Source organism: Schistocerca gregaria, chromosome 3 (genome assembly GCF_023897955.1).
Source record: "Schistocerca gregaria isolate iqSchGreg1 chromosome 3, iqSchGreg1.2, whole genome shotgun sequence".
In the NCBI taxonomy this organism is placed as follows: domain Eukaryota; kingdom Metazoa; phylum Arthropoda; class Insecta; order Orthoptera; family Acrididae; genus Schistocerca; species Schistocerca gregaria.
The window spans coordinates 217422321-217435234 of NC_064922.1; the positions used below are offsets into that span (position 1 = coordinate 217422321).

The 12914-nt window shown below is 39.1% G+C and overlaps 1 protein-coding gene across 1 annotated transcript in view; it reads left to right on the forward strand.

Moving 5' to 3' along the window:
- Positions 1-12914, forward strand: part of LOC126355313 (carcinine transporter-like) — a 180154-nt gene that overhangs the window by 14721 nt on the left and 152519 nt on the right. The window contains exon 2 of the mRNA XM_050005605.1: positions 1296-1555. Coding sequence (XP_049861562.1) covers positions 1296-1555 — 260 coding nt within the window. The remainder of the gene's footprint in view (positions 1-1295; positions 1556-12914) is intronic.

A 12914-nucleotide genomic window follows, 5' to 3' on the forward strand; every position in this document is an offset into this window, starting at 1 on the left:
TAGTGAGATGAATAGTTCTAAGCTTTTCTACGTTCTGATAAAAGAAGCGGATTTTAACATACAGACAAGAGGAATTACGTATTCGTCAAGACTCGTCTAAGTCTACGAATCAGTTGTCTTCTTAACTAAGCTGTTGGTGTGGCCGACAGCACCTGTTAAGTAACATTTTCAGTGGCTTTTTATGTCAGCATTTCAGCCTCAATGAGTGGGCAAATCTTGTTTTTTTGTCACATTACTTTTCACCTAGGTCGGATTTTAATGTGCATCATACGTATGAAGCCTGATGAAAATATGCCCTTTACCATTAGCCAGTTTGTCGATCTGGTATCATGAAGTGTTGGCCAAATATCCGCCTTCCTCCACTGTATTGTAAGAGCCTTAGGCACCACAAAACAGAGGTTTGGAGTTTTCTCCATTACAATATTCCGAGGAATAAAACTTTTATCCATTCTGGATTCATGTTTGGCAGCAGAGCAAACTTCCCCAGGCGCCTTTTTCAGTTCCTTATCACTGACATGCAAGGGCCTCGGCAATACTTAAGCGTTGCTCGGGACAAGAAGCAAAAAGGTCACGATGTATCGTTATTTAAATGCAGACATAATGAATATTGTGACGGCAAATAGGGCCGCTACTGAAAGTAAACTATTTGGAGACCAAGTTTTGACTCAAAATTCAGGATTTGCAATTCTGAACTACAATTTCTAAGAGGGGCGGAATAAATCGAAAGTGTGTGTTGCAATTCTTGATACGTACATAGGATTCAGAATTTACTTATGTACTTCACGCAATAGGTTGGCGTTGCACCTGAACGAATAGAAATGTAAGGTGAACAGGAACGTTTCTAATTACAATACATTCTGAAATTTTAAACATATATCACTGCAGATACTGATATCATCGTTAGATTCATATGGCTTTATACAACGATCTGCTTAATACTGACGGACGTGTGAAACAAAATGCGAAACTTAGTTCTAGTCCAGCAGTTGTTGGTAATTTACTATAAAGTCTTAGAAACGTGTTCGTAGGAGGATAATTTTATTTCTTATTCGTATAACAGGTCAGTTTCAGTGGTTGAACTGGAATAACGGATCAGATAAATGATCAGTGCAAAACTCACTTCTTTCTAGTGCTTGGGGAGGCAATGGAGGTAAAGCTTGCAACTTCTTTACTATCAACTTTGAATCTTTTTTCATATCAGTAGGTATGCCAAATTATAAAACTGACAAATATATAACTAATAAACAAGTACTAATACATTATTGTGAGTCTATAGACATGCTGTTTGCTTACAGGAAAATGGGGAAATTTCGACGAAAAGAAGGAACACCAAAGTCGCGCCAGCATTTGAGGAAGTGCTAGACTCCATCGGATCGAGAGGAAGATTTCAGACGAGGCTCAATATTGTTTTCAACTGCGTCGGCCCATGTTTCAATGTGTTGAGTATAAATGTTTTCTATCTAGCAATGCAGACGCCTGATCACTGGTGCCATGTTCCTGGCAGGGAAAGTGCCAACCTGTCGCTGGAGGAGTGGAAGAATTTTACAATTCCGAGGTGAGACTCGCTTCAAGATAAGCGTCACAGCATTATGAACGCCGCATATATCACACTCTCTACTGCAATAGTAACGGAGATTTAACCTGCCATTCTTTCTGAGCATTCCAATCACTTCCCGCTTTTCTAAAAATATGGATCTCATTTCTGTCTCTTATTTCTAGTAAGGCCATGTAGTTTCCCAAGTCGACAATTACGCAGATCAGGTACAACGTACTTATATTTTCCATATCACTGTGACCCTGGATTAAAGAGCGAAAAATCATTACCACTCTGATCATGATCACTCTCTCCACGCCAACTGTCAATCAAAGCTCCTGTAATGAGCTTTGGATCTCTTCGAGATTATCTTTATGACTTTGAACAAGAATGTTTTGATGCAGCCATATGAACGATATTTTATAACACAGATGTGAATCAGTTCAATAGTACCGTAGGAATTGCACCAGAACCGATCCTTCAGCACCATACACCCATAAAAGTGACCACGATTTATAATATTGCTAACATTTTTCGTGCTTTTCATCACATTATTCTACTTAAAACCATTATGCTAGCATAAATAGACTCGAAATTCTGAAGATATTTTTCATGTCTGAGATGAGGCACATATCTGCGACACATTTCTCTATCCAAATAACAACACAAATTCAAGTTTACAACTACCAGGCATCGTTGGGAGAAGATGAGATTGCTCAAATCACGTATGAGGATGAATGCCATATGTTGAATTTCTAAATACTTGAACTTTCTTGAGGGATAGGAAATGACTTGTATCAAAATGTCATAATTCCTCAAGAAGGTAATGACCACCGCCATTAACCCTAATCGTTCACTTAACTTCTTCGACAATGTTTAATCGTGCTTCATAGTACTGACCATAATCTCTTCGAAATTCTTTTTCATGCCCAGTAATAATGCAGCATGACTTGAATCTGGTGAATGGATAAAGTAACCCTCTCCTGACCAGTTAGCACCTCTAGCTTTTCTGGGAAGTCTGCTTTATTGCGCCAGTATTCTTCCCTTTAATGTTGAAAATCATTTCCTAACTTGATTACCTCATCAGTAAAGAACTTAAACCGACTCTTCCCTCTCTTCAACATGAGGCAGTTTATTGCAAGACTCCCCATTTAACTCTCCACTTAATTGGGTACACAGCTCAGTAAGGTTCCCCCTTAACGTCTTTGCTAATAGACTTTAGACTCTGTATTTTCACTTGTCTTGCACTAACACCGGATTACTGCTCCTATGAAACGCTTTCGCCCGATTCCTCCAAATTACATGTACATGCTTTCTGTTACACTCTATTTTGCTTTGTAAATCCTTACTAGATACATTATTACCATTCATTAATTTTACAAATTATGCTTCTTGATTTGTTATGAGCGACTTTAAGAAAGAAAGAGCATCAATTGCTCCTAGGATATTCTTTCATTGCATGTCGCAGTCCTCATGCCTCCGTTGAGACTAAGTTAAATTTGTACTAATAGAAATTAAAGTTCCACACTAAGACATAAAGGAGATGTCAGCTGATCATATTACACATGTAACAGTCTAATAAAGGAATAATGACGTCACCTAATTTGATTGTATAGGCTTCAATGTAACCATCACAAACTATGTTTCTCGAAAGCCTGCTACCGTATCAATAATGCTTCACATTACTGTCCTACAGGATTATGCTTATTTCTTCCACATTCAGTTATTTATTTATGAGGTTTGAATGAATAGGAATGCCTCTACCTTCGTTAATTATATATGGTGGGGAATATTTTAGTTAATAAAACGCAGAAATAATCCTTAGAATGTAATATCTAATCACCAATATTCACATTTACACATAATCACCAGCCAAGTGAATACATCACTGCCAACGATGAACAAGTTTTCTGAAGCCGTCACGGAACAAGTCGATACTCTGTTTCCGCAACCACAGTCTCACAGTCCTCTCAACGTCTTCATCAGAAGCATAATGATGTTCCCGCCGATCGCCTTTCGTTATAGGAAACGGATGGAAGTCAGACGGTGCTAAATCTGGACTGTGTGGAGGATGCCGTGCGGCGGTGAGATTCATCTCTGAAGTTCCACTGTGGTGGCACATGATGTGTGTGGTTTGATATTATCATGCATTAGTGTAACCCACACGTTCTTGTGAAATGCCGATTGTACATTCAATATCTCTGTGAGTGATACGACGATCTTCCTAAATCAGTCTGTCAATATTTTGCTTGTGAAATTCGGTGGTTGTTGTCACAGGACGTCCAACGAATTGTTTGTCACGCTGGTCAGATGTTGTCACCTCAACTTACTCGTCCAACGACACACAGTACTCACATCAACACAACCACCATAAACTCCTGTCATTCTCTGATGAATCTCCTTTGCGGTGCCACCTTCTGCTGTCAAGAATGTAATGACTGCAAGTCGCTTAAATCGCAATGACCGACCGTCTGCGCTGGGTTCCATAATGTAACGACACAACCGTTCAATGCTAAGGCTTCACGCCAACTGGAGCGGTAGAGAACAGGCAACGTAACACTCCAGTACCTGCCACACGCCAATGATGCCAACTGTTGAAGAGTTACGAAGGTGGAGGCATTACTTTTCAGTCAACCCTCATGTTTCATACTTTCATTTCATCAACTTGTTCTTCCATGTGAAAGTCTGATGAATACCTGTTATGAGATGTGGGATTCAAAGCGACGGTGCACTGTCATTCCCAACTGGCTTCAGCGGGCTAAGGTGAAATTTGAGTTACCCACACCTATGTCTCACAATAACTACTACTACTATTTATTATCAATATTACTATAATTTTGAAAAAAAGGTATTTGTGCCTTCAACTGTACAGTTGTATGATTTTCCTCTAACGGTTTCATTGTTACAACCATCTACACTCGAAAAAACTGTTCATTAGTGGATCAAAGTGAAAAATATGCTTGACTATTATACTACTCTAATTGTCCTAAGGTACAGAACTTTTATATCAAGTGCGTTCAGACAGACCCTTAAGATAGTTACGTAAATGCTTCTGTAGAATGGGTGATATTTGAGAAAAATGTATTTTTGACCCATTGATTCGCACTGTTTCTCTTGTGCGAAGATACTTGTAATAATTGTAGGTACAGGATGAATGTACAATTGTGCAGCTGATGGCACCAAAACGCATTTTTTAAAAATAATAGCCGTAGACAATCTCCTACGAAATGTTTAATGTCATAATTATGTTGCTTCTACTAAATACTACTTCCTGCAGTAATGCAACATCAAAATTATGATCATTTAAGATCTTTCCCTAAGACTTATCATTTGGATGAGGTGGTGATAACCGAGATACGATCGTAAAAACTCTATCGATCTTTATATATGAATTGATTTGATAGGCAGGGACTAACTTTCCAATTCCAAATCCAGCATTGTTTTGCTCCATAGCCGCTTGTAGCATCTGATTGATTTTTTTTGGCATACAAAACAAAAAACGAAAATGTATGATTTCATCATACTCTCCCTTTTATGAGAACTTTCTACAAGTGACATTTTGAGACCACACTTCATATCCGACGCCGTAAACCTTCACATTTAAGCTATGCGCTTGCCTGGTCCTTGCAACTGGCACTTCGAGCAATAAATTGCTGACAGAATGGCTACAATAAATAATAAATTACAGACTCCGTCTGGTCACAAGACAAGACATGAGTATGTTAGTAATACTGTGCTAACACAACCATCAGTATGATTACATTTTGAATAATCATTAGTGTTCCTGATTATTCCCTCAAACGCTTAGTTGTCTGTGCATTTAGCATACACAAAATTAGAAGCATATTTCATTTGAAGACCTGGCACTTCATTATTAAGCAACTTTACATCATATAACACCAAATTCAAAACGGTGAGGTGAGAAGGCTCTCCTTTCAGAACCAGATTTTTAAGTTATTCTCCTCAATGAAAATATGTTACTCACAGTTCAGGTGACCTTTCACATCAACCTAAATAACATTCTGCAGTAAACAAATGCTGGAGATCACAAAGCCTTTTCTCTATCACTAGTAGAAAAACTTGGCTCTCTGTGAAACAAAAATGATAAATAGTCATATATTCTGTACATCACTGTTTAAAGCAAAGTCGAACTTTGCAGAAAATGAATTAACATGAGGTCAGTACATATGGCACTATATTGATGTGGTATATGTATCATTCCTGACTGGCAGGTGCTCAGGTAAATTAAGTAAAAACTGTATCGATCAGAAAATCAAAAATGGGCTCAAATTTCATTGCAGCTGATCCTGTATCACGTCATTTAACTCTGACAATGTACACTAACGGAAAAATTGCGGAGTGACATCGTGGTTCATTACCCACGTTCCCCCTTAAGCTGGCTGGATTAAGTCATCTCCACAATGCAAGGAAGGCAACGGCATACCAACTCCAATAGAACAATGCCTAGTAAATCACTATGCAATCCCAACTGGTGTACGAGCTGATGATAGTTTCACGTTTTTTATGGTTGGTCTTGTGTAACAGTTTGTGCAATTTCAAAGATTCATACTTACGTGGATTCTGTTAGCCCACAGTTCGCACCAGGATAGTGGTTGATTCATAGGAAATATTTGTTTAGAAACTTTATGCTTCAGTTATCATTCACTAAAATTTCATTTTAGCTATTTTCACTTTGATTGCAGTGTTGTTATATTAGAACCTTCTATACGGTACTTTATTAAAACATCTCTGACCTCACACAGGGCAGACAATTCGTTCAGCAAATGCCTGATGTACAACCAGAGCGATGGTGTCAACTGGAACAGTTCAGAACCCGTCAAGTGTCAGCATGGCTGGGATTACGACGACACATGGTTCTCTCTGACTGTTCCCTCCCAGATGAACTGGGTCTGTGACAACCAGCAGTACGCAAATGACGTCTTGTTCTACGCACAAAACACTGGAGTGGCTCTGAGCCTGCTATTCGGATACATAGGCGACATGTGAGCAATCAGTCTGTGAGATATTAGCCGTCTTATTCATTTTAACTTTATAATGTAATGGACCAATGGACAAATATTTTAAGGTGATCACTTGGTGAGTTTGAAGTTATTAATGACATTTGCTGTTTTATGTATGCCTCAGAATCTAATGACGAAAGCATTTGATATTAACATAAGTTACATTTATATATAAAATAAAAATTAAATGATAGTAAAATATAGATTACTGTAACACATTTCTCAGTCTCAGATGAAACAGATACTTCAGTAACGGGATGAAGTCATTTTACGTGTTTTTATTACGTCTGGTTCCGTAGGACCAAACAGAGGAGCATATTTCCATGTAAAAGGAATGCGTTTGCACCTGTAATTAGCATAAATAAAATATAATGCAGATGAACCCAATGCAAATGACGAGTTGCGAGACTGCTGGATGTTAACTAACGTTTGGGAAATCTCTGAGGAACTGTCAGGGGACGTAAGAAGAAGCAGATATACATATGCTCAATTATTTGTATTTTATTATTTAGAGGCACTTTTTCTGTTGTTTCATGTTTGCTTCGTTTCTGGCTGTTAAGTTTTCCAGTGTTCTTCATCAAATGTCTATTAGGAAATATTTCAGCATACAGCTGCCTGGAGCTTCAGACTCATTGCCATTCCATACATCACGTGCCTGCCCCTCATATGCATATCAGAATAAATTTTAGTTAGAAATATACAGTACACACCAGTCCGATAAGAGTGTGGCCGAGCAGGGATCACGCCAATGACTGGAAGTCTGACTAAACACGTCGCTCTCCAGCTGAGGTCGCTAACACAGGCTTATTCGGAAATAGTCCGTTAGATTCCCTTTGGAGGAATAATTTCCAGTACACACTAAAAACTATCCAATAATAACTACAGAGCAAGTTTCCACTACTGATTGTGTTCTCAATACTACACGGAGTTGTGTAATTACTAGTACCTTGGCAACTAAGGGGAAAACATTAAAATCTCAAAACAAACAACATTTGAAAATTAGTAATACATGTAAAAGGAAGCTAAAAATTCTAAAACATAAAGGATACAAACGAAACAAACATACTAAAATAAATGTCTCTCTCATTAAGAACAAAAATTGAGTACTTAGCTCTATTTTTCCGCTCCACTGTAAAGCATCTACTCAATCCCACCTAATGGTTAACACCCAGTATATTGACATAACAGTTACGTAATACAGGATTTAGCTTAATTTATCTAGAAACGCTGCGACAGGCAGAGGAAGTGCTCCTGAGGAAATTCTTCACCTTAGCATTGAATGTGCGAGATTTGCTGCTATGACTTTTTAATTCCTGTGGTAAGCTACTGAAGAGTGATGCTGCAGAATACTGCTCGCCTGTCTGTACAAGAATCAAGGAAGTGCGACCCGAATGTAGACTGGTTTTTTGCCTAGCGTTAACCGAGTGAAAGCTACTAAATCTTAGGAAGAAGGTTACGTCGTCAACAGCAAACCACACTAAATAAAATATATTTTGAGGGGCCAGTATCGGAATTCCTAGACTACTTAATAGAGGTTTACAAGAGGCTCAAAAACTCAAACCAAATTTTGCTCTAACTGCATGGTTTTGAGCCGAAAATTCATTTTGTCAATGGGAACATTAACCAGGTATTACAATGCAATAGGACATAAGCGAATGATAATCAGCAAAGAAGACTAAATATCGTGTTGCACGATCACTTACTGCAGAAAATATACGGTAAATATACAATCATTCACCCCTTGAACAAGATCCTGATCATGGGATTCCATTACAGTTTACAATGTATCTGTACACCTAGAAAATTAAACTGTTGAGAATTACTAGTCATATGTCCATTATGTTTCACGAAGATGTCAGTTGTAGTTGAGTTGTGTGCCATAAACTGTAGAAACTGATTCCTGTCGTGACTTTTCTACAAGCCATCAATCTAACTCTTGACCTTCATTATTTTATACATTGCGTATGTTGTACTCAGTAGCATTCACAGCCGAGCCTGCGTCACCAGAAAACAGAATTATTGTACAATCAACTGTCTTACTATAAATCATAACGTTTTATATACAGAAGCTACTGTCATCAGCAAACAGTATTAATTTAGAAACTAATATCACATTACAAGGCATAACATTTATATGAAAAAGAAACCGCAGCTGTGGGAGCATCGATACTTGGCGCTCCGTCCATTGAACAGTTCTCGAATCAGATGCCACCTCATAGCTCATAAATCTGGAGAATGATTATTTGCTGTTTGTTCTTCATGTATGAGAAGGACCAATTGTGAGATACTCCTCTTACTCCATAATAATCTGTGGTAACATTTTGTAACCCACACCTTGAAAAAGGTGTCCATTGTACACAACTTTTTATCGAATTCGTTCAGAGACTAACTGATAAAAGGGTATATAGCGATTCCAGTTGTTAAGCCTCATCTGAAACTAGACTGTCCGTTTGATAGCAAATTGAGTGAAATGTAATGATAAATTACGTTTATTTATCCAGCCTTTTCAAAACCGTTTTCAAACAGTAGTGGCATAGAAATAGATGTAAAATTATCTATATTGTCCCTCTCTCCTTTTGTATAAATTGTTTTTGCTATTCGGTCCTTCAGGAAACTGACCATTCCTAAAGAAGGAAAACTAATGTAGCTAACATATGCAGCACAGTGCTTCACTATTCCGCTAAGTACCATGTCAGGTCTTAGTCTTCAACACTGTAATTATTGACTCAGCCTCATCGTTGCTAGTATCACAGAGTTGTATTTCAGATTGTGGTCTTGGAAATACATTCTCTATGATAGTTATACAGGGTGAGTCACTAACTATTGCCACCATGAATAATTCCGAAAGTATGATAGGAAGCGTAAAGTTTGTGGGACAAACGTTGCATGGGACAACAGGGGGCATAATATGACATAGTTTTTTTGTTGCTAGGTGGGGTGGCTTCAGAGATATGAGGGTCAACTTTGTCTTTCTTTTTTAGATGGAATGCTATAGTTTGGTACTTATTTTCTGATAACGGCTATAGAGACGAATCCAATGATGTGTAACAGTAAGATCACTCAAGGTCAACGAAGGTTACAAAGGTGGCAGGAACGTCCATTTATAGAAGCTGTTCGAAGTGATCACCATTCGTAACAATGTAGTGCTGCAATCTTTTTATCATGGACTGAGTGGTTCCATATCACTTCAGCGCTTATCGAAGAACATGCTCTGACCTCTCTCGTATATCGTGCAAATAGTAAATATTCGCTGAATTCGGCTATCCATCTAATGTGCGATTGTCGTGTAAACACCATTTGACGGCTTCTCAATACAACACTAATAGAATCGGTAAGACTGATATCGTCGAATCAGGAGAATGTTAATGATGTATTCCTTGGAAGGACAAGTCGGAATGCTTCTTACTTTCGGAGAATGCGAACAAAATTCAGTGAGAGCTGCTGAAAGGTATCCTCAACGTACTCACTGAACACGTCGTACGTTTAAATATGTGTATGATAAATTGCCAACAGCTGTATCTTTAACACATCGGAAACAGATCAGGCAAAGGAAAGTACTAAGTACTTTACAGTTTCATCTGAAAATCATGTTTAGTTCATATAAATGAGTAAAGTTCTTTGTTTTTTATTACGTTTGCAATAAGTTAAAATTCAGTTGTGGTCACGTTACAGACTATGAAATTACTGTAAGTGCAAACAATAATCAATTTTCTAAGACAAATTTCATTCCACAGCTTCAGAAAGCTAGAAACTTAATCTCACGTGTGCATCATATAATTTAGCAATAGAGGTATCAAATCTTTGTAAAGCCCTTCATGCTCATAACTCAACAAATATAACCATATAATTAGACTCATGTCCTAATATTTGAAAAAAAATGTATTAACCGCAGTTGCTGATATTTCATACAGGCAAAAGTTCATTGTTATCTAGAGTTTGTAACGTATACAACAGATATGATTCGTATCAAAACTACAGCTCGTGTTTTTTCCATAAAAGATAGCTCCATAAATTCATCATTTGCATGAACAACTCTAAAATTATCTCTCTTCAAGATGCTTTACAAATAGCAGAACAGGCACTATTCGGAAACGTTCTTAGTTAAGCTACTGCCCATTAGATGTAGCTTCCTCATTTCTCAACCTTTACACAAACTCTTATCCAAATTACAATTAGAAGTTACCTATATCCCCAAAATTCATGATCCACCTCACAAAATACGTACCTCATGCTCTTTCCTGAAAAATTAAACAGTATTCTGTCTGGTAAAGGTAAGCTAATAATGCACACCACAAATTAACAAACGTCCTAAGGAATTTCATTATACAGGCAAACTATCTTCCAAGAAAAACTTCCATCATAAACAACCTAAATCCTATATCCAATACCTGGCTCAGATTCATTGATGATACCTTTGCGATATCAATTGAGGGTGAGGACACTAGACCTCAGAAACTTCTCCCGCATTTGCTCCACTTGTTCCTACTCAACCTAGCATGCCACTTTCCTAGATGTTGACCTACACCTCAGTGATGGCTACATCAGTGCCTCTATCAATATTACCTATTAACTACCAGCAATAACTCCATTTCGACATCTGCCACCCATTTCGTACCAAGAACTACCTTCCATACAGCCTAGGTACCCATGGTCGTTTCATTTTGAGTGATTAGCAGTCCCTCTCGAAATACACCCATGTCTCATTGAAGGCTTCACAGGCCATAATTATCTTCCCAACCTTCTACACAACCATATCTATCATGCTTTATCTTTCCTGTCTCCAACCACCTCCCAAAGCAACACTGTCCAACAACAGAGGCGCATTCCCCTCGTAACTCAGTACCACACAGAACTGGAGCAACTGAATTACGTTATCCACCAGGGTTGTTACTACTTCTTGTGCCCTGAAATGAGAGATGGCCTCAACGCTCTTTTTCCCACCCCTTCTATAGTGGTATTCCGCTGTCCACTGAACCTACATTATATACGCGCCTGTCGCTGTCATGGCTCATACCCCCGCAATAGACCTTGGTGCAAGATCTGCCCCATGCATCCTCCCACGACCACCTAACCCACTCCAGTCACAGACATCACTTTTCAAATGTATTGCTGCCTGTGAAACCAGTCATATATACCACATGCTAAGCTGCAACCACTGTGCTGCATTCTCTGTTGGCATGGTAACGAGCATGCTGTTGGCATTCCGCATGGCATTCCGCATGAATGGCCACCAAGAAACTGAGACCACAAGACAGGTGGACCACCCTGTTGATGAACACACTGCCAAACATTACATCCTTCATTTCAAAGACTGCTTCACATCTTGTGCCATATGGATCCGTCCAACCAACTCCAGCATTTCTGAATTGCACCACTGGGAACATTCCATGCTGTATGTCCCTTCTTAGTCATTGTCTTCACCAATCCAGCCTCTTTCCTGATCCCATTCGAGCATTACATAGCACTCATCCCACTACCATACCCAGTCTTTTTACTTCTCTCCTTTGCCGCTACTGTCCCCATTCCCACTTCTCCCCAACCCTCTGTCTTACCTCCTGACGGCACATAGCAGCCCAAAGCTCTCCCCACGTCGTCCGCGCGCACTCCCCAGCATCAATGTACTGTCTGCCACCCTTACGCTACTATCCTTCCCATTCCTCGCCGCAGCCTCCTGACAACCCCCCACTCAGTCGCTACTCCCCTCATGGTTTGTTAGTAGTCTGTCTGTTGTGTTTCGCTGCCTGCCATTAGTTTGAGCTACTTTTCTGCACGGCGTTCCCTTGCCTGGCAGCTTCCTTCATTTCTCCATTTCTTCCAGGCTCTGACAGTCGCACCCATATACCTGAGGATATAGTACAAAAATGAGCACCATAAAAGCTACAGCCACTTGTTTAGTAGAAGATCTGTATTTGATGGTTGCAGTTATGAACAGGAGCTCATACCTTCTCCCGAATAAAAAAAAATGCGAAACAAAGAGGTTGAAGTAGAACAGAATAAGAGATGTCACAACAATTTTCATTTGTTATGTAAATTAAGTGAGGAGGGGCGGGTAAAGTAAAGGAAAGAGAAGAAATAATAATGTCAGCTGCATCGAGACTTTATGCGTTATCGGCAGCGACAGGTGAAAATGTGTGTCCAACTGGGACCCGATTCCAGGATCTCTTGCTTAATGCGCCAACCGGACACAGTGTTTATCAGAAATACGCAGATCATCCCGGTACGCTTCACAGACGACACGCATTCCCACCAAGCGCCACCTATCCGGAATCCTCGTCCATGTCCTTCATGTGTACTAATTTTGGATTCCGTTCTGAAAGCTGTGAATTCATTGCTTAAGTGGCGAATCATTCATGTGAATG